Source organism: Vitis riparia, chromosome 8 (genome assembly GCF_004353265.1).
Source record: "Vitis riparia cultivar Riparia Gloire de Montpellier isolate 1030 chromosome 8, EGFV_Vit.rip_1.0, whole genome shotgun sequence".
Lineage (NCBI taxonomy): Eukaryota > Viridiplantae > Streptophyta > Magnoliopsida > Vitales > Vitaceae > Vitis > Vitis riparia.
The window spans coordinates 18,829,884-18,855,029 of record NC_048438.1 but is presented as its reverse complement, the minus strand read 5'-3'; the positions used below and the strand labels follow the sequence as shown (position 1 = coordinate 18,855,029).

General features: G+C 36.5%; 1 protein-coding gene across 4 annotated transcripts; it reads right to left on the bottom strand.

Moving 5' to 3' along the window:
- Positions 1-548: 548 nt before the first annotated feature.
- LOC117920175 (phosphatidylinositol 4-phosphate 5-kinase 9) lies at positions 549-23,696 on the bottom strand. Of its 4 annotated transcripts, XM_034837556.1 has the most exons (9): positions 23,591-23,695; positions 21,026-22,419; positions 20,070-20,237; positions 15,685-15,850; positions 4,490-4,600; positions 4,004-4,191; positions 2,906-3,063; positions 1,587-1,755; positions 549-1,216 (listed from the first exon to the last, which is right to left on the bottom strand). In XM_034837556.1, exons 2-9 carry the CDS (start codon positions 22,300-22,302, stop codon positions 940-942), a joined length of 2,514 nt encoding a protein of 837 aa, XP_034693447.1. In that variant the 5' UTR covers positions 22,303-22,419; positions 23,591-23,695; the 3' UTR covers positions 549-939. The 4 variants fall into 4 exon arrangements, with proteins under 4 accessions (XP_034693447.1, XP_034693451.1, XP_034693450.1 ...); XM_034837560.1 differs by lacking the exon at positions 549-1,216 and having other exon boundaries at positions 1,669-1,755; positions 2,906-3,086; positions 23,591-23,696; XM_034837559.1 differs by lacking the exons at positions 549-1,216; positions 1,587-1,755 and adding an exon at positions 1,762-1,865 and having other exon boundaries at positions 23,591-23,696.
- Positions 23,697-25,146: the final 1,450 nt, after the last annotated feature.

Here is a 25,146-nt window from a genome sequence, read left to right as displayed (position 1 = left end):
GTCATTTCATTAATAATAATAAAAAAAACAAATAAAAAAAATCTTCACCCTCCAAGTGAGCATCCTTTGTTAGAGAGCATCCAAAGTTATTATGAAACAAAATATATATTTTAATCGTAATTAAGCATTGAAAGTGAATCCCTGAAATCGGTCAGGACTAATAACAGACGGAAACATGCAAGAGGGGAAAATAGATTTCAAACCTGATGCCCCACGTCTCACGGTTTTGCTATGTTACACACTTTCTAAGGACCTGGGTTTTACGGTCGCAAGGAAGGGGAACGTGTTCGAGTCCTACGACCAATAAGATATTTTAATTTTTCACTCGTCACCTGCAAAAATCAATGGCATCCTTTACAACCCAACCACTATTAATTGTAACTATACCATCTACGCCACAAGCAGGTACGTTTTGCACCAAATATAAAGGCATCTCTCTAGGTGTCCATGTTTTACTCCTAATTAAGAACCTGCTAAACTTGGTCCACTCACGCTGCACAGAGGTTCTTTGTAGAAGGGAAGAACTATAGGATGACCAGAAAGCATATCCGAAAGTCTAAGAACCTCAAATCATACATTCCCCTCACTGAAGCTCATTAGGAGTTGAAAAGAATACAAATAGCTGAAGAAATAACACAACCTGAATCAAACTCCAAACATAATGCAAAAATAAAAAAAAATAAAAAATGACAATAACATGGAAATAAATTTTTTTAACATCATTATCAACTAAGCCTTTAGGATGGGCTTGGAAGAGATGATTTAGCTTTGCCTACTCACAATATGCAACACTTTAGCCCCTTCTCCCAATCTTTAATTCTAATACATGAGTTCATATGGCCGGCCCCAAGAAATGAATGTTCTTGTTAACTCTGCAAGCAGTCTCCCACTAGGGCGGAACTCTCATTACAGGCATGGACATACTGGATCCAAGGCCTTTCAACTTGTTACCTCATTTGGAGGGAAGACCTTCTGAATGAATTCCAAGAAGCGCTTGGAGTAGAATGTAGGGTCAACCGCAGAGATGGACAAGGAATCAAATTGAAGAGATTTGTATGCATGTTCAATCTTCTTACTCATGTTGTACTCTTGCAATATGTCAATAATACCCAGGTAAAGAACAACATCGTATGTTTCGTGAAGTGTCTCTACTTCCTGTATCCCTGTAATCTTTTCTGCCCTTGCTGGCATATTCACACCAAGCTGGATTTGGAGTCTGCTTAAGAGGTCAAAAAGAAAATTAGAATTCAGATATTGAAAGAAAACAAGAATGTTTTTGCTATCTCACCTTCTACTCACACAACATGAATATTTCTAGTTCCTTTAAAGATAGATTGTTTTCTAAATTAAGCGCACTGATCTTTTTTTTATTTTATATGTATGAGCTTTCACCTTTAATTCTTTCCAGAAATTTTCATCTCTCTGAGGGTCAGGTAAAATTTTAATGTATCACTTTGTCATTTGTCTAGAAAAACTGATAAGAAACTCGTTCTGTTAACTGAAATTCAAATGGCAATTGGCATCAAGTTCAAGCAAGCTTTCAGAAGAGCTTTTAGGACACTACACATTTGCCAAAGAAATCAAACCTTGCTGTTCCAGGAAGAAGGAGATCCACTTCCTCACCACCAGCAGCAGATGATGCTCTCAATCGGCTACCTCTGATGTGAGGGCCCACAACAACACTACCGTCATCACTTCCACGAGGCACCAAGACAAGGCCTTCTGGATAGCTAGAGATATCATCCTCTATAGAATCTGTGGTTTGAATCATCACCAACAAAATTTTGAAATCAGTTCTTGTCCCACTGGATGATGAAATACTGAAATCAGTTCATGCCCTGCAGGACAATGCAACTATGCAAATGCTGTAGACAGGCAAAAAATGGGATCAGATTAGATTCCAGAGACATGCCCAGCCCAAGGGTTTGGATCCATCATCAATGCATGGTTTCAATCATAATCCATCAATTCAAACACATTGTAAGTAGACAACCACAAAAAACTGGAAGAGCACAGCTAAACAAAAATGAGAAATGGCATTTTTTACTTCAATGATAAAACTCATCCGAACCAGGTAATGGTTCAACATTCACTGCTTAATTCCATATCTACAATAGCTGCAACTCGAACTGTTCAATTAGAGGTTCAAAACCTTTGACCAGGTACTGAAAATCAGCCTCCACAATCCTGCATTTTGAACAACCCTGAAAATTGCAGCCTGGTAGGCCTTTTTGAGTATACATTAAAGGAATACTTGTTTTCTTTGCATAGAAATAAATCTTGGCTCTTATACATACTGCTGCTACAGTAGCAGCAGGAAGGTTTCTTCTATCTCAGTTTTCCTCTTTTCATAGTTATATTTAGTACCTTCAAAATATAAGGCTGATAAAAGTATTGGCAGAAATGTCATTCAAGGAAAGCCAATAAACGGAGACAGCTGTACACCACAAGTCACCATGAGAGAGTTCCACAATTTTCAAGTAACTGCTCATCAGTTCCAATGCGGTTAAAGATGGCAGTTTTTAAATAATAACTCACTGCTTATGAATTCTAATACACTAAAATATTACCAAAAATCATTTTTGTGACAAGCTTGTTATGAAAGCATTGTTGATTAAAATGATAGCTAAAGGAGGAATCAGTTGTCATTTTTGGTCTCCTCAACATGTAATCATATATTTAGAGACCCTGAGATGAGTCTCCAATAAAACTATCATTTCCTTTCAGTATCCACTATATTTTATTCTTTCTCCTATTGCATATAATTCTCAAGCACAAAAAGGCACCTGCAACTTAAGTTATTTACATTCCTCGAATTTCTTTTATTAACTTTACCATCAAGCAAGTGATGCATGCCCATATGAATCAAACAAACAGAACATCAGATATTGGATATGAAACCCACCTTCTTCTGCAAGAATTCCCAATCCATCAGCTCCTATACTTCGATTGTAAGACATGAGAGACCGCAGATGTTGGGGGGCTCGATAATGCACACCCAGTAAAAGGCTATAATCCATAATGTGCTGTGCTTCCAAAAATTTACTGTCAATCTCAATCTGCCTGCATAAAGATATACAAGGAAACTATAACCAACGACAGGAGCATTGATATGCAAGAAAAGAGACTACATACCTGACATTCATTTGCAGCCAAACTATGCTAAAAAATTTATTGAAATATAAATCATGGAGATTAAAGCTAAAACTGACAAGGAATTAGGGCTTTGGAAATCACCTAAAAATGAAATCACTCACTTTGTTCTCATAGGACTCAAAATAAATCATTTCTTCCCCTTCTGAAACATATAATTTTTTATAACACTTTCTTAAAATAAAATTAGTAAGGATCTCAAGAAAAGACAGCCCTCTACCTTTCCCTTCTTTTTCTTTTTAACCATTTTGGTGACATTGGTGAGGGAATTTTAGACAAAGGACTCAGGTGTTACAGAACTAACGAAATTGAAATTGAAAGACATTTTCAAAACGGTTTAAAAAAAAATTCATAATCAGTAACTGGACATAGAACTTAGATGAAAAATGCATCACTTGTATACCACCTTCATGCAGCTCAATGAACACTTGTTCTTTACAGTTGTGTGATACATTCCTGAAAAAGTTCATCAATAATTTCCCATTTGAAATTTGGTTCAAGAACCAATCTTTTGAAATTTGATTCAAGAACTAATACTTTTGAAAATATGCAAATGAAAATAAAATAAAATCTTCTTGATATCCAAATCATTGAGTGTTGCTTTCTCTAGAATTTCACGTTTGTCTCGTAAACTCAATTTATTATAAAAATTGACAGTGTTTTCAGATAAAAGGTTTGGTTAACTGTTCCTAGACATAACAATATATTTCTAAGTTTTAGTGATTATCATATCTCCTTTTAGCATTTTTTTTTTTGGCATTGCACCTTCATGATTGATGGATAAATGATATGTGAACTTCAGAAAATATGTAAATGGCAACGACATAACAGCTTATCAACTGTGACTTACATCAATAGAGCATCACGCCAAGAAGGTTCCAAATAAAAGCGGTAATTTAGATCCAGATCTTTCAGTGTTGTGTTCTCATCAATTTCAACCTTGTCTGTGGAACGCCCTAAGGAGGAACCTTTCAAATCAAATCTCCTATGGATTCGTAATTCTGTGCAGAACATGTTTCCCATTACTACAAAGCGAAACTGCAAAGTAGGACATAGTTTACAAAAATTAGTTCATTGTACATATATGCAATCATATGCTCAACAGTAGTTTTGTTTTTTTGGATAAGCAAACAAGAATATATAAAAAGCGCCATGTTCTCAACAGTGGGTTTCAAGAAAACAATACTGTTAAGGTAAGTCTTAATATACTCAGCTCATTGATATGGGTTTATTGACTTCCGAAATTTTAGTAACTTTAAAGATCCAGAACTAGGCATCATTCTAGATTGAAAAAGAACTGCAATATTAGAAATAATTAATTCATTAATTTGATTACCTTTTGCCCACTTGAAGGTTTGATCCTGTGAAGACCAAAAAATTTTGTTATGAGTGTGTTCTCATGGGACCGCACATGATGATGATAGTTTGGAAGCATTCGCAAAAGAACCTATAAAAACACAACTTCGATGACTAGAGAACTTCAATCTTGTAACCAAAAAAAGGAAAAGAAGGAAATAAAAATTAGATAAACTTCAGTTCTAGTAAAAAATATTTCATGCTCTAATGCTACATAGTTCATTGAGAAGAACAAAAGAAACTAATAAACTAAAATGAATGTTGAAAATCACACTTGTCCAGGATTAACAAGAACATCAAACAAGCAAGGGCAACAATTGAAGTTAATTGCCTTGTAAAATTAGGCCACTTCAAGTATTTTCATCATGAATTGAAGTCAATATTTACAATGGAAAAACATATTGTTAGCCCAAGGGTTCTCCTAGTCAGGTTTGATGATTAAAAAACAAGGTAAAGTCTACTAATGATTTAAATCAAGTGAAGTTTCCAAGTTTAAAAGTGTAAAACCAAAGAAATCTTAAGCAACTATGGAGGAAAGTCAATACCATGAAGTCTTGGAACTCTTGAAGACTTGAAGTGACCTAGGACAATTTGAAAGATGGTATTTATTGGTGCGCTTATGTCTAAATTATTTTTCATGCACTTAAAAGTTGATTTTTCATCCTCACTTAAGCTTAAAACATTATTTTTATCAAAGAAATGAATGAATCTTTGCTTTAATTCAAAACTTTGAGTCAAATTGTTTCTAAACTCGTCTTAAAAGATTTTAAGAAGGTTTACACAAGTTACTAGAAGTTCCAAACATCAAACTGGGTCAGTTTAAGCACTTTTCAATGTAACCAATTAAGAGGGTCAAGAACCGATTGAATCGGATGAGAATTCACTCAACTAGTTGGACTCGACCGATTAAGCGTCAGTCAAGGGTACTCATTAGTTTTTCTCTCTTCTAGTAGTTAGGGTGCAGCCAATTGAGGCATAGCCTCGACCGGTCAAAAGCCAATCGAGGACCAATTTAGGGTTGATGAAGGACAAGTCTAGGGTCGATTAAGGGCTGGTCCAAGGCTTGTCGAGGACCAGTTGCACATTGAGCTCAAAAACCTCAACAATCACCTTTAAAGCATTTAATGTCCAACTGCTAGTAAATTGATCGAACTGATGCTTGACTAGTCGAGGGTCTTTTATGGCTTTTTAGGTTCCCTATCTAGAAACCTATAAATTAAAGAATGTTAGAACATTTACTGATAAGAGAACAATTGCATTCAATTAGAAAAACATTTTCTCTCATTCAAAGCTCTTCATCTAAGTGCATTGATTTTCCACTTGCAAATTCTATTAGTGCACCTTTCAAATTCATCCTAGTTTCTTTTGTATTGTGAGCTAAACTTGTCTCTAGGATTGGAAGCATTAAAACTTTCTTATTTACTCATTGTGAGAGAAAGACTTCAAGTAGGTGGAAAAATTTAAAAGGATTGTAAGTGCTCTAACCATGAATCCAATTATAAAGCTTGACGGCTTGAGTTGGAAGTCTTGATAGAGAAACCCTCACTTGATCAAGAGGTTGAGGAGAGTGGATGTGGATGGATTACTAAACCACTATAAAAGAGTTTGCGCATTTTTTTCTCAATCCCCTTAATTTATCGTTGCCTTACTTCTCATTTTTATGTTACTTTGCAATTAATTGATTATTTTTTAAAAATATTTTAACACCCAAGCCCCCCCTCCCCCCGAGCGAATTACTTAATCAAATTAGCTGTTTTTCACACATTTTCTTACTGCTATTTTTTCTATAACCTAATACAGCAAAAAGAAATAAGGGATACTTCATACCGTCGTTAAGGAGATTTAGGAAGATCACAAATTTCAACCAGTTTACAATTGAAATATTATCAAACTCTTTTAAAATTTCCACGATATAAGTTACCCATGAATAACATTTGTACCCTCAGTAGTTGATACAAGGGTGGAAAAGGCAAAGCCCAAAATGACACTATCATGGATCCCTATAGACATTCGGTGGAAGTGGTGCACTAATCTTCCAATCCCTGTATGGTCCTAGGATCCAGCGTTATAGAATCCAACAATAGAGTTTGTGAGAGGGTGGAGGTATCCCATCTATTGTTTTCTGACCATACTCTTGTCTTTTGTGTGGATCTGCAAGCTCAAATGGTTAATTTAAGTTGGTTACTTGTGTGGTTTGAAGCCATCTCCGATAAGGAAGTAAACTTTGAGAAAAATGAATTAATCCCAATTTGTAGGTTTATTCTTTCTTCTGTATTTAGTTTCTTTATTGCCAAGGTAGGCAAATTCAAGAAAATTGGGAGCTAATAATTTATATACATGTTTTATTAACAAAAGCACAAAGGTCCCATTTCATGTGATTTGTCCACTAATGTTGACAATAGGACAAGGCAAAGAATCATAGGGCAATGCAAACTCCAACAATATCATTAAAAATTGAAATGTAGTGAACACCAAAAGTCCGGTATGGTACTTCCCCACCCCTAACTCTCAAAACATTGTGTATTCTAGTTGCAACAAGCTAGTCCTCTTTAAGTCTTGCCATATGTTCCCAACTTAGAAGATCCTTAACCCTCATTGACATCCATTCATATCCAATTGAAATTAAAGGCATGTTACACCTTCAATTCTAACAGAATAGAAGTGGCCCACCCTCTCTGCTTTAAACATAACCTCTGCTTTTATAAACATAAGCAAGCTCCTCTAACATGAAGCAATCCTCAATGTCTAAATTTGCATCTTAAGACAAAGTCCTTAAGCCTTGCTCTCAGTCACAAGACTCATTCATTCAGTCCTATAAGCCTTTTAAATTACTGCTTCACACTCAACATTTAGTAACAGTAGTTAATATTAAAATTAACACTAAACATTAGCAATTCCTTAAAGAAATTCCAACTTTGTGATCAAAAGTACATTCAAGGAACAAACAGAAGTTAATTTTGTGCAGCATCTAACAAGATGAACTCTTTATTTATCCCCACTTTTTGGCAGGTGTGTGTCATAGTTGAGTGGAGATGATGTGCCATTTCTGCATCACCCAAAATTTATGTAAAATCACACCGCATTATGCATCTTTTCATACTCACCCTCCCTTTATCTATTTGCCAAGGTTCAAAACTCTTATTTTGCACTGAGTGGCCATCAGTTTTTTTATAGGTAAGTGTTTGTCCCCATTCAGACTTGAACTTGGAACCTCTCACAACTCTCCCCAACCCTTTACCGCATGAGTCAAGCCTCCAACTGTGACTAGTAAAATTTTATGGAAATTTAAAGCCAAGATGAGAAAAGTAGGTAAAAATTATAATAGGTTTAAACTTTGACAACAGGTCAAATTTCAAGCCCTGTAGAGTTGGATTTAACCAATTATTTAAGAAATTTTGAGAAAGTTAAGAACTATGATCAACATTTCAAATTATATTTCTTAAGGTTTTCATTCAGAAAGAAACTAGCAGCATTACAGCTAGCATTCATAATCGTAAACAAAATCTAAATATGTATCTATTTTAACATTCTAGAAATGTTCTCCTAAATTTGTCCAAAGAAGTAAGCCACAATGATTTTCTAGAGGATTCACAAATAACCAAGATTAGTTCCAAGATAAAGGACACACCATCACTCTAGGTAGCCATGTTGCTATAGTCCTTCTAAGACAAATTCAAGAGGTGGTAAACTATTTAATTCACACTAACATAAAAGCGCCATCCCTACCATTTGCCTCATTATTTTGCTTCAGGAGGTTTTTTCATACACCAACTATGACAATTATTTGAAGAAAATTACCCCATGTTTCCCATTTTCTACAATAAGATTCTCATTTCTTTACAATAAAATTGGATGTATATGCGAGCAAGAATCTATGATGTCTATGATGTCTATATTCCCATTTTCTACAATAACAAACAACTCACTCCCATGTAGATATTGCCCATTCTAGGCCCAATGGGCCCTCATGACTTTAAAACAAATTTACTTAATTAAGAGAAGTTCACCACATATATAGTGTCGGAAACTTATTCCTCCATTCGATGTAGGATATTACAATCACCCCCTCATGTAGAAATAACACCCTCATTGTGTTCTATGCTTTGCAAGCCTAAACAAACAAAGGCTCACATTAGGGTTGAGGATCAACTCTGATACCATTTTTAACGTCTCACTCCCTTCCATGTAAATATTGTCAGCTTTTAACCCAATAAACCCTCACGGCTTTAAAACACTTCTATATGGTTAAAAGGAATTCATTATATATATAATTCCATGAATATTTTCCCCTAACCAATGTGAGATATCACAATCACTCCCATGTAAACACAATGTCCTCATTGTATCCTACAGGACTCGGGGCCTCTTAAACGGACAAACATTCTTTACAGGACTGGATAAAAAAAGCTCGCATGGAAGTCAAGGATTGACTTTGGTACCATTTCAAAACTACTCACTTCTTCTTGTCTAGATATTATCTACTTTAGTCCCAATAAGATTTCATGACTTTAAAACATGTCTACATGATAAAGAGAAATTCACCACATATATAGTGTCAAGAACTTATTCTTCAAATCAAATAAAGGAAAATATTTTTGATACTATATATGTATGAACTCCTCTTAACCATGTAGACACGTTTTAAAGTTGTAAGGGTCCATTGGGACTAAAACAAACAATATCTATATGGAAGGGAGCAAGTTGTTATAATTTAGGCAATAACTAATAAGATACAATAATTGTGAAAAGGCAAAGAGGCTTAGTGTTGAATAACTCCGAGAGCATCAAAGAGGAGATTTTACTTTACTTTGAAAAGCTCTACGCAAGTCCTACTGGAGAGTCTTGGAGAGTTGAAGGTTTAGATTGATCACCTATATCTGAAGAGAGTGCGTCTTTTACTGAAGAAGAGATTTCTAAGGTCATTTTTCAGTTGGATAGGGATAAGACGCCGGGGCCTGATTGCTTTACCATTGCAGTGTTTCAAGATTGTTGGGATGTGATCAAGGAGGATTTAGTGAGAGTGTTTGTTGAGTTTCACCGGAGCGGGATTATCAATCAAAGCACTAATGCCTCCTTCATAGTTCTGTTGCCCAAAAAAAACATGACAAAGAAAATCTCAAACTTTAGACTTATTAACTTGATCACTAGTCTTTACAAGATAATAGCCAAAGTGCTATCAGGGCGTCTAAGAGGGGTACTACATGAAACTATCCATTCTACTCAAGGCGCTTTTGTTTAAGGGAGACAAATTTTGGATGCAATTCTCATAGCCAATGAGATAGCGGATGAGAAAAGACGATCAAGGGAGAAAGGAGTCATCTTCAAAATTGACTTTGAAAAGAATTACGACCATGTGAGTTGGGATTTTTTGGATAATGTGTTGGATAAGAAGGGGTTTAGTCCTAGATGGAGGAAATGGATGAGAGGTTGTTTGTCTACGGTATCTTATGCAGTCTTAGTGAATAGAAACGCTAAAGGGTGGATCAAGGCTTCTAGAGGCTTAAGACAAGGCAACCCTTTATCCCATTTTTTGTTTACTTTAGTCGCAGATGTACTGAGCAGGATGTTATTGAGAGTAGAGGAAAGAAATTTGTTGGAGGGTTTCAGGGTGGGTAGGAACAGAACAAGGGTGTCCCATCTGCAATTTGCAGATAATACCGTTTTCTTTTCTAACACTAGTGAGGAAGAATTGCAGACTCTCAATAATTTATTACTAGTGTTTGGGCATATTTCTAGGCTTAAGGTTAACCTTGAGAAGAGTAATATTTATGGCATCAATCTTGAACAGGATCATCTTTCTAGGTTGGCCAAGTTACTTGATTGCAAGGCTTCTGGGTGGTCTATACTCTACCTGGGTCTTCCTTTGGGAATGAATCCCAAGGCTTATGGCTTTTGGGATCCAATGATTGAGAGGATCTCGAGAAGATTAGATGGGTAGCAAAAGGCTTATTTATCTTTTGGAGGTAGGATAACCCTTATCCAATCTTGCCTCACCCACATGCCTTGCTACTTCCTTTCCTTGTTTAAGATACCCACTTCAGTGGCTGCAAAAATTGAGAGATTGCAAAGGGATTTTTTATGGTCAGGGGTTAGGGAAGGTAAAAGAGATCATATTGTTAGTTGGGATGTAGTGTGTAATCCAAAGGCAAAAGGGGGATTGGGATTTGGGAAGATTTCTCTAAGGAATCTCGTTCTCTTAGGGAAATGGTTGTGGAGGTACCTTAGAGAAGGTTCAGCTCTATAGCATCAGGTTATTTTAAGCATTTATGGATCACACTCTAATGGTTGGGATGCCAATACTATAGTCAGATGGTCACATCGTTATCCTTGGAAGGCTATTATACAAGTCTTTCAGGAGTTTTCCAAGTTTACTCGGTTTGTGGTAGGAGATAGGGAAAGAATTCGGTTCTGGGAAGACTTTTGGTGGGGGGACCCACCTTTGGGATCCCAATATCCAAGACTATTTAGAGTAGTCACGGATAAAAATATTCATATTTCTTCAATTCTCGATTCTACTCGTTCCTTTTCTTGGAACTTTAATTTCCATCGTAACCTTTCCGATTCTGAGATAGAAGATTTAGAAGGCCTCATGCGGTCACTTGATGGTTTGCATTTTTTACCTTCGGGTTTAGATGCGAGATCCTGGTCTTTATCTTCTTCAAGGTTTTTTACAGTCAAATCTTTCTTTCTTGCCTTATCCCAATTTCCTGGTTCTACTTCAGTTTTCTCTACTAAGTTCGTTTGAAATTCTCAAGTTCCTTTTAAAGTCAAGTCCTTTGTCTGGTTAGTGGCACATAAGAAGGTAAATACTAATGACTTGTAACAATTGAGGAGACCCTACAAAGCTCTTAGTTCTAATATTTGTAAACTATGCATGAAGCATGGAGAATCAACAGATCATCTTTTCCTTCATTGTTCTTTGACGATGGGGTTGTGGCACAAATTATTTCAGTTAGCCAAGACGGATTGGGTTCCCCTGAGGAGCATTTCCGACATGTTGTCCATCAATTATAATGGTTTTAGTTTATCTAAGAGAGGGATCGTTTTGTGGCAAGCTGTGTGCATTGCTTTAATTTGGATTGTGTGGTGGGAAAGAAATGCGAGGATTTTTTAGGATAAAGCAAGGAATTCAGAGAATCTTTGGGACTCTATTCATTTCCTTGTTTCTCTTTGGGCTTTTTGTTCCAAGGTTTTTAAGGGGATTCCCCTTAACGTGTTACAACTTGATTGGCTAGCGATGTGTAATTCCAATGGATTGGTCTAATCTAGAGAGTTTGTTCGTTTTTTCTTTGTATTTTCCCGTTTTTGTATTATTGTAATTTAGTTTTCTTTGGTGGGAGGATTCCTCATCCTTCTCTTGTACTTCTTTTTTCTATCAATATATCCATTTGTCGTTTCCTATAAAAAAAAAAAAAAAAAAAAGTGGATTCATGTCCCATGTCAAGCATGCAAATAGTGTTCAAGCATGTCTACCTCACTATATGAAGCTGAAAGAGGGTAAGGGAAAAAAAGGTCACATCCTTGTACAAGGAAAGCCTAGAGTTATATTTATATAGTTCAAACTTAAAATTCAGCCAGGTTTTTCTTTGGGTGTTTTTTTAAGTCTTATTCAATGAGGGATTCAATTATGGAAATATTCGAAAGAAGGTTTTTTCTTGAAAATGACAATATCTTTCAAAAAAGAGACTTACGATTTTGAGGAGTACCTTTCTAGCTTACCAATTTACTTTTTGTCAGCCTTGGAATCCCTAGAAAGGTGAGAAGAGAATAGAATGGATAAAAAGGGATATTCTGCCATCTGGAGGTAACTTGGACAAGAAGATTCATTGAGTTAGGTGGTCCTGTTGTTTGTTTTAATAAATCTTGTGGGGATCTAGGATTAGGAGACTAGGGCCTCTCAATAAAGCATTACTTAGTACATGGCTTTGGAGATTCACAGAAAAGCATGACAACCTTTGGAGAAAATTAATCATGGGAAAATATGGGGAAATGGAAGAGGGTTGGTGCTAGAGAAGCTCTTGATTCAGCTTATGGAAGGCAATTAAAAGGGGTGGTAGAGTGCATGATATACATTATAGGCTTAAATCCTACAAACTTAAGCTTTTAGGAAAATTGTTAGTTCTACATGGTACTAGAGCTTTAGACGTTTTTTCTGAATAACCGTATGGGTTCAAGAAGTTTTGCAACTGCTAGTGTTTTCCTGCCAAAGACAAAGAACCAGCTTGATTTGAAAAACAACCTCGAGTTGTTTTGCATTCAACCATGTTAGAATATTCTAAGGTGAGTAACCAGAGGGTATGTGGAGCATCAATGATTGATCCTGGGGTGCAGAATAATTCCACCAGGTATGTGGCAGAACTCGAGAAGGCAGAAACTCACAAACCATTCACTAATAAGGATGGTTTGTGGTGCAGCTACTGTAAGAAACCGAGGCATGCTAAAGAGACATCTCGAAAGCTTCAAGCAAAAACTCAATCCTCTTATCAGAATGATTAAACATCCCTGAGATTGGCGGATTCAAGAAAGAAGAGAGAGATAGGCTTAGAAGCCTTTTTACATCATCATTGGATAATCCTAGTGCCTCGTGCCCCCTTGCATACTCAAGTTCTCAGATTCCCATCCTTTTAGTGCCTCAGAAAACTGTTTTCTAAGGGTCAGGGTCATTAACTCAGGTGCTACTGACCATATGACAAACTCTTCCCATCGGTTCTCTTCCTACAGTCCATATCCTGGAAATGGGAAGATTAAAGTTGTTGATGGTACATTGGCCACAGTGGCTAGTCAAGGCACAATAAATTTGTCACTCATTCCATCATTAAAATTAGTATTACACGTCCTAAGATTATCTGTTAATTTTTTATTTGTCTATGAAATCACTAAAGATTTAAAATGTCGTGTAACATTTTTTCAGACTCAGTATGTATTTCAAGACCAAGCTACTAGAAAGATGACAGGGCATACTAACGAACAAGAGGGACTCTACCTTTTTAAACCTTGTTGTGGAAACAGGGATTACAACTCTCCTACCTCTCCGAAAGCATTTCATCTAATAAGGGCTAAATTTGGTTGTGTGAAGATTGAGATATCCACCCTTTCTTTTGCTAAAAAAAAATGTTTCCTCCCCTATTTGAAAACTTAGATGTCAGCGCACTCCATTGTGAAGTCTGTGAGTTGGCTAAACACCATTGAATCTCATTTCCATTGATAAAAAAAAATTTCATCCATTTACTTTGATTCATACTAATGTATGGAGTCCTTCAAGAATTCCAAATATTTCTCGTCCCAGATGGTTTGTATCATTCATAAATGATTGCACTAGGGTTACTTGGCTTTATTCGCTAAAAAATAAGTTTGATGTGAGCAATGTGTTCCCTATGTTACACAAAATGATTAAAAATCATTTTGGAGTGAGAATAAAAGCTGTTAAGTCTGACAAAGGGAGGGAATACTTTAATCAAGTTCTATCACCTTTTTTCTAAGAAAAAGGTATTATCCATCAATCCTCTAGCATTAATACCCCGCAACAAATTGGGGTTGTAGAAAGAAAAAATAGGCATTTGTTAGAAGTCACAAGAGCCCTACCATTCCATGGTAAAATGCCTAAGTCCTATTGGGGGGAAGTTGTTCTAACAGTAGCAAACTTGATAAATAGAATGCCTTTTAGGGTCCAGGATCATTGATCCCTAATGATCGTCCTCTCACAATTTTTTACTAACTTCAATGGTTTCAACCAACTCCCTCTTGAAGTGTTTTGAGAGTATCTCATATGTTCATATGTATGACCAAAACAGCAGCAAGCTAGATCCTAGAGCCCTTAAGTGTATCTTTATAGGCTACTCTCTCCAACAAAGAAAGGGTACAAATGCTATCACCTATCTTCTAGAACATTCTTCACATCTATGGAGGTTGATTGAGGTTGTTTGCCCACAGGATTATGTGTCTCCCCATGTGGGGTTATGTGACTGCACGCAAGGGAGGGTGGGTGTTAGAGTGCATGATATACATTGTGGGTCCAAACTGAAGCTTTTAGGAAAATTGATATACAAAGGGGAAGGATGATTTTTTTTTTTTTATCTGAATAATGCATTTTTCAGTGGGAAATGGTCAGTGGGGTTTTGAAACAACTCTAGTGTGGATAAGGTCCATTAAAAGATTAGTTTCCTGGTTTTCTGGGATGAGGATTGTTGGAATCCAAGGATCAAAAGGAATTCTTCCGACCAGAAGCTGGCTCTTGTGAACCTACTTTTTGCAGGTGGTAAGCACCTCTTCATCTCCAATTATTTTATAGACAAGCTGGTATGGGGAGTAACAGTAAAGATCCATTTTTAGTCAGATGCTATTATTTTTCTTTGGATATGAGAGATGCAGTGACCCTCCCATCCAAACTAATATGAAATTCTAAGGCTGATTTTTTTTTTGAGAAGGAGCATGGGAGAAAACCCTCACCATGGATAATCTCACAAGAAGAAGATGAGAGCTGGTTGACAGGTGTTGTCTCTGCAGGCAGAATTCTTAGTCTACCAATCATGTTCTCATCATTGTAAATAGTGGTGTCTTGGGTCCTCCTGCATTAGGTTAGAATGGCATTGCTTAGCTGGCATGGAGCTTCATGGGTGCTTACCGTAAGATGGTCTAGAGGCTGATTCATTTTTCTGTTCTTGACTGTCTGGAAAAGCACAAAAACAGGATATTGGCAAGGGTGGAACGTACTAGATTGGGGTTGAAAATTCGTTTCTTAAGGACCTTTTTTTTGTGGTCCAATGGGGGGCTACACTCTTTCTTCTTCTTTGTGGGATTTTGTTTACACAATGGATTTCACAAAGTCTTGGTGTCTTGTGCTTTCTTTTCTCTAGGCATGGTTCATAAGTTCATATGCATTGTGTGTTCATGATTGCATCCCATTTTTTGTGGGCACCTTTATTAATACACTTCACTTTTTGTCAATTTCCAAGAAAAAAAAAGGACTTCCTGAACAAGCTCCACCAAAATTTTTAAAAAGAGGGGGGAAAAACCTCTTTGCAGAATGTAATTTCTGCAAAACTCGTGTGCACAAGCTCTGTGAAAAATGTTCTTGTGAACAAGCTTCACCAAAATTAAAAAACAGATCCTTCGCAGAATGTAATTTATCCATAACTAGCAAATATAAATGCACAAGATCCAATAGAGATGGCACACCTTCACTTCAGATTTTCGAAGAGTCTTAATCATGAAATGATCATCTTGAGACAGGAAGAAAACACTACCACTTTTCCCAGGAGAAGAAAGTTCCCTCAGAGCATCATTTCCGCAAATGGACATCATGTAGTCAGCGGCATCAATCTTAAACATCTCCCTTAAATTCCTTCAATCAGTAATCAAGCACTTGAGTTTTCAGAAAGGTGTGCATCTTAAGTACATTAATTAACAAAATTTAATTCTATAAATTTTGGTAAATCAAGACATAATTAATGCAGCTAGAAAGAAGGAAGGGAAAAAAATAAAAAACAAAACAAAACAAAACCAAAACCAACAGCTACATGTACAACTGGAAAAGAAGAAAGTATGCACATCAGAATGCATTATAATAAAAACATTTAGAGCAAATAAATAAAGACCTTTTACAAAATAAAATTTTAAATTATTTTCCAACAGAATAGCAATGCATGATAACGAGCTCAGTAAATGCAACAAGTAGAGTGTACACAAAGCAATTGCTAAAATAGCAGAACTGGGAAGATAGATGGATGCAATCCACAAAGAACAAAGTGAGTGGATGTTTTCATCCTCAATGCAATAGGAAGCCTGTGTGGTATAACTGAAATAATGATCCAAATATGCAGTTCCAAAGAGGAAAGTGGCTGCTTAACATGTACGCCAATAATCAATAAGAATATTGTAGATTCAGTCACAAATGAGCACAACTAAAGAGAAGAAGAAAACCATTTTTTTCCTATTTGTACCCTGACTAGCTCTTTCCACTAAAAGTGTCTTATTTTTTTTATTTATTTTTTTGATCAGAAACAAAGAAGATTATATTAATAAAAGAACAAATACATGAGAGAAAAAAGAGACAAAAGAAAGAGAAAAAAACCAAGGGAATGATGAGAGGTCCTTCCTACACAAATACCAAGGAAAACACCCAACAATAGAACTCTAAAAACAAAAGAAACCCCAACAATCTTCAAACTCTTGAAACGCAAACCCCAATCCAATTGAGTTGTAGAATGCTTAGAGGAACTCCTCTAAAAGCTTCAGTACAAGAAGCCCAAAGAGAAGAATAAAACCGGATCAAATCCCAAACCGTCTCTTCCGTTCTCCCTTTATCCTCAAAGATCCTGTTGTTTCTTTCTTGCCACACCATCCAAATCAAAGTAAGGCAAGCAATTTGCCAAAGTGTCTTGCCTCTTAATGAGTTCCCCAAGCCTTTAAAAGAAATAACCAACATGTCCTCAAGGCTCCTTGGAGGGACCCAAATCATACCTACTAGATTGAACAACCTGTGCCAAAGTCCCATGGTAACGGGACAATGAAGAAAAAGGTGATCAACCGACTCTTCATTTCCTTTGCAAAGAATGCACCATTGAGGACAAAGGGCTTTGTAGGGTCTTCTCAATTGCAACTTGTCATTAGTGTTTACCTTCCCATGTGCTACTAACCAAGCGAGAGCCTTAACCTTTGAAGGGACTTTTGAGCTCCATAAAAACTTGGCCGGAAGGAACATTAAAGGACTTGAAACTCTTGACAAGGCATAGAAAAAAGATTTCACTGAAAACGAGCCTGACGAAGACAAAGACCACGCTCTTGAGTCTGATGAAGAAGGGGAAAGAAGCACAGAATTAAGGGAGGACATTAATCTCTGAAGGAGATCAATTTCTGAATCCGTTAAATTGCGGCGAAAGTTAAAATTCCAAGACAATGGTAAGGAATTGCCAAGAACATTTGAAACAGTGAGGTTTTTCACAGAAATAACTCTGTAGAGATCAGCAAATTGAGAACACAAAGTTTGGTTTCCCCACCAAAGATCTTCCCAAAACCGAATTCTCTCCCCATTGCCCACCACTAGGCGGACAAAAGGGGAGAACTCCTGGAAAACTTGAGCAATAGCCTTCCAAGGACATCTGTGAGACCATCTAACCACCATGTTGGCGTCCCATCCATTAGGATGTGTCCCATATATACTCGCAATAACCTTATGCCAAAGACCGCTCCTTTCTCTAGGGAACCTCCAAAGCCATTTCCCTAAGTGTCTTATTTTTTAATAGGCAAAGAAATGCTAAGGAGACAACTAAGGACATGGAAAGTATAAACATATCAATGACCTCCCATCCCAACTACCCTTAGTCTCTAAGAATATCATGGCAAATATAGGCAATCCTTACAAGCTTCCCACACTAAAGAGAATACATTTTTCCTGAAGAAAAATTAAGAGCTCATGAAGTTATAAAAGTTTAAGCATGTGGGTCACAAATCCTTTCTTAATAGAATCATCAGCAATAACCGAAGAAAGTAATCCAACAAAGGCTTTCCTCAGTGGTCTACATTGCTTGTAAACATAATGCATGACAGCCATCATGATGACCTAACCAAGCTACCTTGTTCTTATGGTTAACAAGTTTTGCAAAATTAAGGTTCTAAAAGTAGGCTTGCTATTTTGATATGATAAAAACCTAATAAAATCAGCAGAACAAGACAGCACAACCCACATACTCATGAAGCATATTTTAAACTTTTGAAGCACCACAAAAAGGAAAGCTACAAAGAAAAAAGCCTCTAAACCACACAATCCATAGCCTCAAGAAATCCAAGAAAGAATCCCCCTTTCTTTTACTTCTAACACTTGGTACAAGATAAGAAAAGAAAAGACAAGAAAGAACAAAAAGAAAGAAAAGAAGGAAGAAAAAGCTACTAAAAAAATATGCTTCAGTTTGGGCATTGGTGTTTCTTTCCCCTGAATATGAAGATATTCCTATCCTCCCAAAGCATCCCTACACATCTCCCATACTCCATAAATCCACCGCACCAACCTTAAGACATCTAATTTGCAGTCCTTGAGATCTGCCAACTCATCTCTATCATCTGAAGAAGATACCACAATTTGGATATGACTAGACAATGCAACAACAAGTGGCCCACTATATCCTCCACCTCTTGCACAGTCAACACCAATTAGGGAGAATTTTCTCTTTCTCCTGATATGGCCAATGCTAAGAATTCCATTAAAAGGAACAAATATTTCTAACAGGTGGAGGCATATTATAAACTTGTATTACAATTTGGTACTTGTTTTCATCTTTTTCATTCGTATTCCTCATTCATAAGGTGACCTCGCGGCTATTTTTTGTTAATTTTCTTCCATTACACATCTCACACTTTACCCATAAAACCATGTACAAATAGGATACAAAAACCAAAAGTATTTTGCAAATGAGGTTTGGAGCAGGTCAAAGTCTCATATATTTTTTAACAATGTCTTGAATGTAATTTTGAAATATAATATTTTATTGACCAAAAAGAAATTATGGAAATTTATGTACACATGTTTTATTTGTAATATTAATATATGCTGTGAACTTCTTGGTCCAATAATATTAATTACACACTACTAATCTATTGCATCTATTTACAAAATGTTTGTTAAATCTAACGTTTATCTTTTATACTTTCACTTGATTTATTTTATGCGCTGTAAGTTTACAATATTAGCTAAGAAAAATATATGAATAAGATTTTTCAACTAAGAAACAAGAAGATAAGCTATATGCAGTGAACCCTGGTAAAAAATAGAATTAAAAATAAAAAATAATCAAAGAAAGATGTGATATGGTATGTAACATGTAACACTCACCCAAATGCAAGCCTTGTCCAAATACATTTTAATATCCCAGAAATACCCTAAGAGTCAAAGCCTCAACTTTTCCAAAGCTACCCCACAAAATGATGGTCCATCCATTTTTTTTTTCCTTTTCTTTATTTAGTTCCATGAAGCACTAGGCCCAGCTAAAAGGAAACAAATAAGACCATGCTACCCTGAAAGAATTAGCACTGTCTGTGGCATTCCCCAATATCAAACATGAATTTTAGGGCCACCTTTCATCAGAAGTAAAGTTCTATTAATTTGCACAAGACTTGAAAAGGTATACACAAGCCAGTTTAGAATTTGTAACCTCCAAAAACAGGGAAAGATTTTAAAAAGCTTATTTTTCTAAATATCCATCATAGAACCTTCCCCTACAATATATCACACAGCATTGTTGCTTCAAAAGCTTAAAATTTTAAGAAATGCACAATAAGCTTCAGTAGTTGGTTGCTTTGATGAATTGAATGACTAATTCTAATTGTGTAGTATCCATTGTACCCTGCATAAAGAAGACCATGACCTCAAGCAAATAATCTTGCCTTAATCATGGTTTCTCTGCAAACAAGTAAAAGGAAAACTTGCAAGCCACCCTGTCATGGTTCACAGTTATAATTTCCAAAGTGTAAGAGCAGCCGGAACAAGCTATGATGAATTTCACAACTATGCCAAGTAATTACATAAATAAATCAAATGCACTGCAGAAAACCTAATATGAACAACTAACCTGAAAACCATTGGGCAGTAGTCTTTCCACTTAAAATCTTCTGATTGATGAGGAGGTGTCAATTGGGATCCTTCTTTTGGAAAGCTCATCCAAAAACTGGCTCTGGGGCCAAAATCTGATGCACGAACCTCTCGCCTCTGTATTGGTGTAATTTTCCCCACAGTATATCTGATCACATTCAATTTCATACTCAGCAATCATGAGTAAAATATAATGACAGACATAAAGATCAGCATATATTTACATCCTTGATATGACAAGTGGGCCTATGTCTTTTGGGCAATGTTAATGAATTTACCTTTTTATAGGCAATCAAATCAACAAAGGTAAAATTTGGCCATGACATGATTATCTCCTAAGCTTCACTTGGAAGGAACATTTTATCTTAATAACTCAACATCCCATTTATTAATCTCTTTGGAAACCTGAGCCAATCTTAAGACTTCTTCCAACTTTCAAATACAAACCCACCTACAGTCAACAGTGTCCAATCCAAGTAGAAATATAAAATCTTCTGACCTAAAAATATACATTGAAGTTTCATAAACTCAATTCTTGAGTTCAATTCCTAAATGAAACTTAATATTAACCTCAAAAGTGAATTTTAAAACCCTAGAGTTTTGCACCAATCATAACCAATCTTGTCAAGTACCAGTCAGATTTAATATTTTATATGCTTTGCGTTATTTGAGGTAAACCTGTTACAACAATTTAAACATGAGAATTCGGAAGTGCATCAAGATGAACTGCTTTGAGAAGATCATTCAGTTACCAATCTGAACCAGCATGGTACGCATCTTACTCAGAGAATAAGCAGAAAAAATATACTTAATAATTCTATACAACATACTTGCATAAGATGCAACAAATAAGAAAAGATAAGAAGATGTATTAAATTAGGAAAATATAATTATCTCAGTACAGGAACATAACCAGAGAGGAAACAGTGAGTATACCGTATTCCAAGCTGCAAACTGAGCATTAGATCATAGCTCCTGTGACCTTTAATGATTGCTTCACCTGGCCTCTTTACATCCTTTGTAAGTTTCTTCTGCCGCCGTTTTGCACTTCTAGATGATGGTGAAAATCTATTATCTAACACCATCTCACTAATTAAAACACCCTGCATATATTCTCGTTCCAAAATTGGGGCATTTGTCACACTCTCTTTCTCTCCACCTTCTGAGACAGACTCAGATAAGCCCAATGACAAATCATGTCCAATTACTTTTTCGATAGATACCTCAAGACTCCAACGTCTTTCCAGGGCAACATTTCTGTTGCGAGACTGATCCAAATTTAACAGGTTTCCTTTTGAAAGCTTATCAGAAGAACCTCGACGAGATACCTGATTGCCACCAACCTTGACGTTTCCCATATCCACTGATGATGCACGATGAATATGTGAGACATTAAACTGCTTTTTCAAATCTGGCAACAGCCCTCGCTTTCTCAGGGCATTAATGTACAGTTGTTGTAAAGCTGGAAGGCTACTGCCTTTTGGATAAAATGCACCCTTTCCATCCTTCAAACCCCGTGTCCAAGTTCCAACATAGTAGCCACCATCACTCCATGTATATACCCCAAACCCATGCATCATTCCATTTAGCCAGCTTCCTTCAAATGAGTCCCCATTTGTCCAAGTAAGAGTTCCTTTCCCTGACATTTTCCCTCCTTTCATATTTCCCAAATAAACATTTCCATTGGCCCAGGTATACTTACCAGGCCCTTCTGGTGTTCCCTGGATCCAAGACCCTTCAAAGACATCTCCATTAGGATAATTTTGATATCCCAACCCATGTTTGAGATTCAACCTCCAGCGCCCATTATAGGTCATATTGTCAGGTCCAGTATAAGTCCCTGTACCATGCATATAACCACCTGAAAATTCACCCTCATAAGCGGCTCCAGAAGACCACCGAATTTTACCATTTCCATTCCTCATCCCCCGTCTCCATCCACCCTCATATACACAACCATCTGACCAGACATACTTCCCTGGACCTTCAGGTACACTACCGAGCAATGATCCAGAATAACATTCACCATTAGGAAGAAAGAGGTTCCCAGATTTAAACCCAACAGTTTCAGAAGATGCATGCAAAACTTCCCCATTGGTTACGATGGACTGGTAGTCTTTGCCATTGGAGGTAATGGCATCAAGAGATTTTGTTCTCTCTGTCCGAGAAATTGCTCCTTCCACAACATCACCAGTGGCCACAGGGCCAGACATGCATAATGTGCAAAAAGTTACAGTTCCTTACAAGACAGTAAGTGCCCCAAAATTCTCATTAGCAGCAATAACTTCTTAAAATGGCACTGCAACGCCAGAAACCTCTTGTTCTTTGATCTATTGAAGAGAAAAGAAAGAACAGGGAATTTGATCTCATGAGTGGCAGGTAATCATAGGCCATCCAGTAAACATTCATCATAACTGAAGAATATCCAAGAGAGTGACAATACAAGCACAGACCACAAGCCTTCCTAAAACAAGATTGAGACAGTAATCTAACCTCTAGCTATAACTGGAACTTTTGTTTGAAATTTAACCAACAAAAATGGTAACCACCAGAAGGGAAATTTATCAGAGCAGTGCAGATAACTTAAGAGCCAGAGCAACTCATAGAGAGGGGAAAATTTTTCCTTTTCTGGTAATAAACATCATATAGCGTGAATGATTGATGGCCCCATTATGATTCCAAATTAACAGGAAAACATAAATCAAAAGACAATCATCTCAAGGAAAGACAACAAATTATTATACAATTATCTTGTATATCGTCGCTAATTTCACCCGTCAACCAAAAAAAAAAAAACATTTCACAAACTGGAAAACCCCACTATACGTTTCTTTTTTCTCTAAGTGTCTGTGAAAAAGGCAATTTATGAACAGATTCCAACTCCATAATCAAATAGAAAGAAACTAATAAAGATAAAAATGAGGAGTAGACAGTGAGTAGTGTGAAAAAAGAAATTTCAGAAGTCTGGAAAAAGAAATATAAAAACCAAGGCATGCGAATAGACAACCCTTCCACCATCAAATACAAGAAATTCTCTCTCAAATCTCCAAAGCCCCATCAACTAAATTCAATAAATGCCCAAACAACTAAATTTGATCGTGCACCCATATTCTATCTTACATCACCAAAACCACAATATCCATTTCAGCCCTCAAAGAAATTTAAAAAACAAAACAAAATAATGACTGATAACCTCCATCCTTCAGTATACAACCTACTTAAAAGGTTTTTACTTTAACGAGAAAAACTTTTCCACTTTTTAAGTTCCTTTTCTCCCCCTGACTCCAAAAAGAAACACCAATTTTTTAATTCACCAAAATTTCCACACTTCCTCCGCATCCATGCCCAGAAACTGCAACGGCCCTCAAAAGCAACTCAAACAAATCACCAGAAACACACCAAACATCGCAGATATTAACTTCAAAGAAAGCCATACAAACAATGAATTCAACAGCCAAAAATTCTCATACAAAGAGAAACTTCAATGACTTTTGATCCAACCTTTTGATTCCACGGAATTGATTGAATCCGCAGTGGCAACGCCCTTAGCCAGACATAACCCAGAAAAATCAAAAAGCAAAATCAAATATCACTCAGATATACACTTATAGGCTTCTACACAAGGAGCGGTGTGTCAAAAGACGGTCCTGTCCATTGTAGTTCAATCATTTGAATTATGATTCTTTGGACCCAATCGGTAATTCGGGCTCCTAATTAGATAAGAAGTGCCCGGTTTAGTGAAAAGAGAAGTGCCCGTGAATGCTTGGACATTTTGGGTTTCCTTATATGGTAATATGAATTAAATAATGGGTTTCATATTATTATTATTTAAAAATGGGAAAAAAAAAAAAAAGGTTAAAACGTCGCTTACGGATCCTCTGTTTCTCACGTACGAGCCCCTCATTTATGTTCGGGGTTTGACCTGGGCTGATTGGGACGTTGGGCCCACACTAAAACGGCTGGGCCCAGCTGTTGATTGTTTCTTGCTGACGTATGGTTGGGCAATTTATGTGTTGAAATTCTGGCTGATGATGGAATCCTTTGTGGCCGAAAGTAAGCTAATATGATACTTAGTGACACATGGAATAACTTTCATGAAAAGAGGATCAACTTTAAAAATAAAAAGTTTAGAGTTGGATTCGCGCGGTTGTATATTCATTTAATTTTATAGTATTGTTAGACGGCATGATTAGTCATTGATAAGAAAGTTTATATTCTATATAATCCATCTTTTAACCAATGAATGTCAAGTAAGTATCCAATTAAAAATAATTGAACAATTTTAATTTCCAATTATTTTATTAAAATTTACATATCATTAATTTGAGTATACCACAGAAAACCGTTGAGGTAACAGAATTAGCAAATCCAAAAATAAAAATATGAGTCCGTACACCACAGCTTGTGCCAAATGTTAGGTTTATTCCATAACCCAAAGTTTGGTGAGAGAAGGCCATGATCGACAATTCCTGGATGACGCCGATTTATGCTTGATTGATAAACATGACTGCTTGGTTAGCATCCATCATTTTCTTCCAACCACATTTTATACGGTAGTTGATACATGTATGGTACTTGTTTTGTTTTGTTCTTTTTGCTGTTTTCGGCTGTGTGCTATACTGTCAGTTGTCATCCTAGGAGCTTTTACCCAATTTTACTAACAGGCGGCAGAAGCAGAAGAAGGGCACACCACAAGCATCTGGGGACAAGGCTTGTAGTCCAATAGTATCCTAGGCCTCTTTGTTGCAGAGTTGTACGTTGGGTGTTTATTTGTAGTACTTCGGGCGAGAGAGAAAGATGAAGACAGTTGCGGGCATCGCTATGTGGATGAGCATCTTGACAGTTGTTTCAACTTTCACCTCAAGCATCTTTCGAGGCATAGAATCAAAAAAGCTTTTGGACTGCTACTACATTTTGAGGAATCTATGATTGGAAGGAATCTAATGCGCGAAAATACATTCCAGTCTTTAGAACATTTTTTTTTTTTTAATCGAGTAGATATTCTTGATAAACTTTTTGTTAAATTTTTTTTCTTAGTACATATTTTTTATACGGTA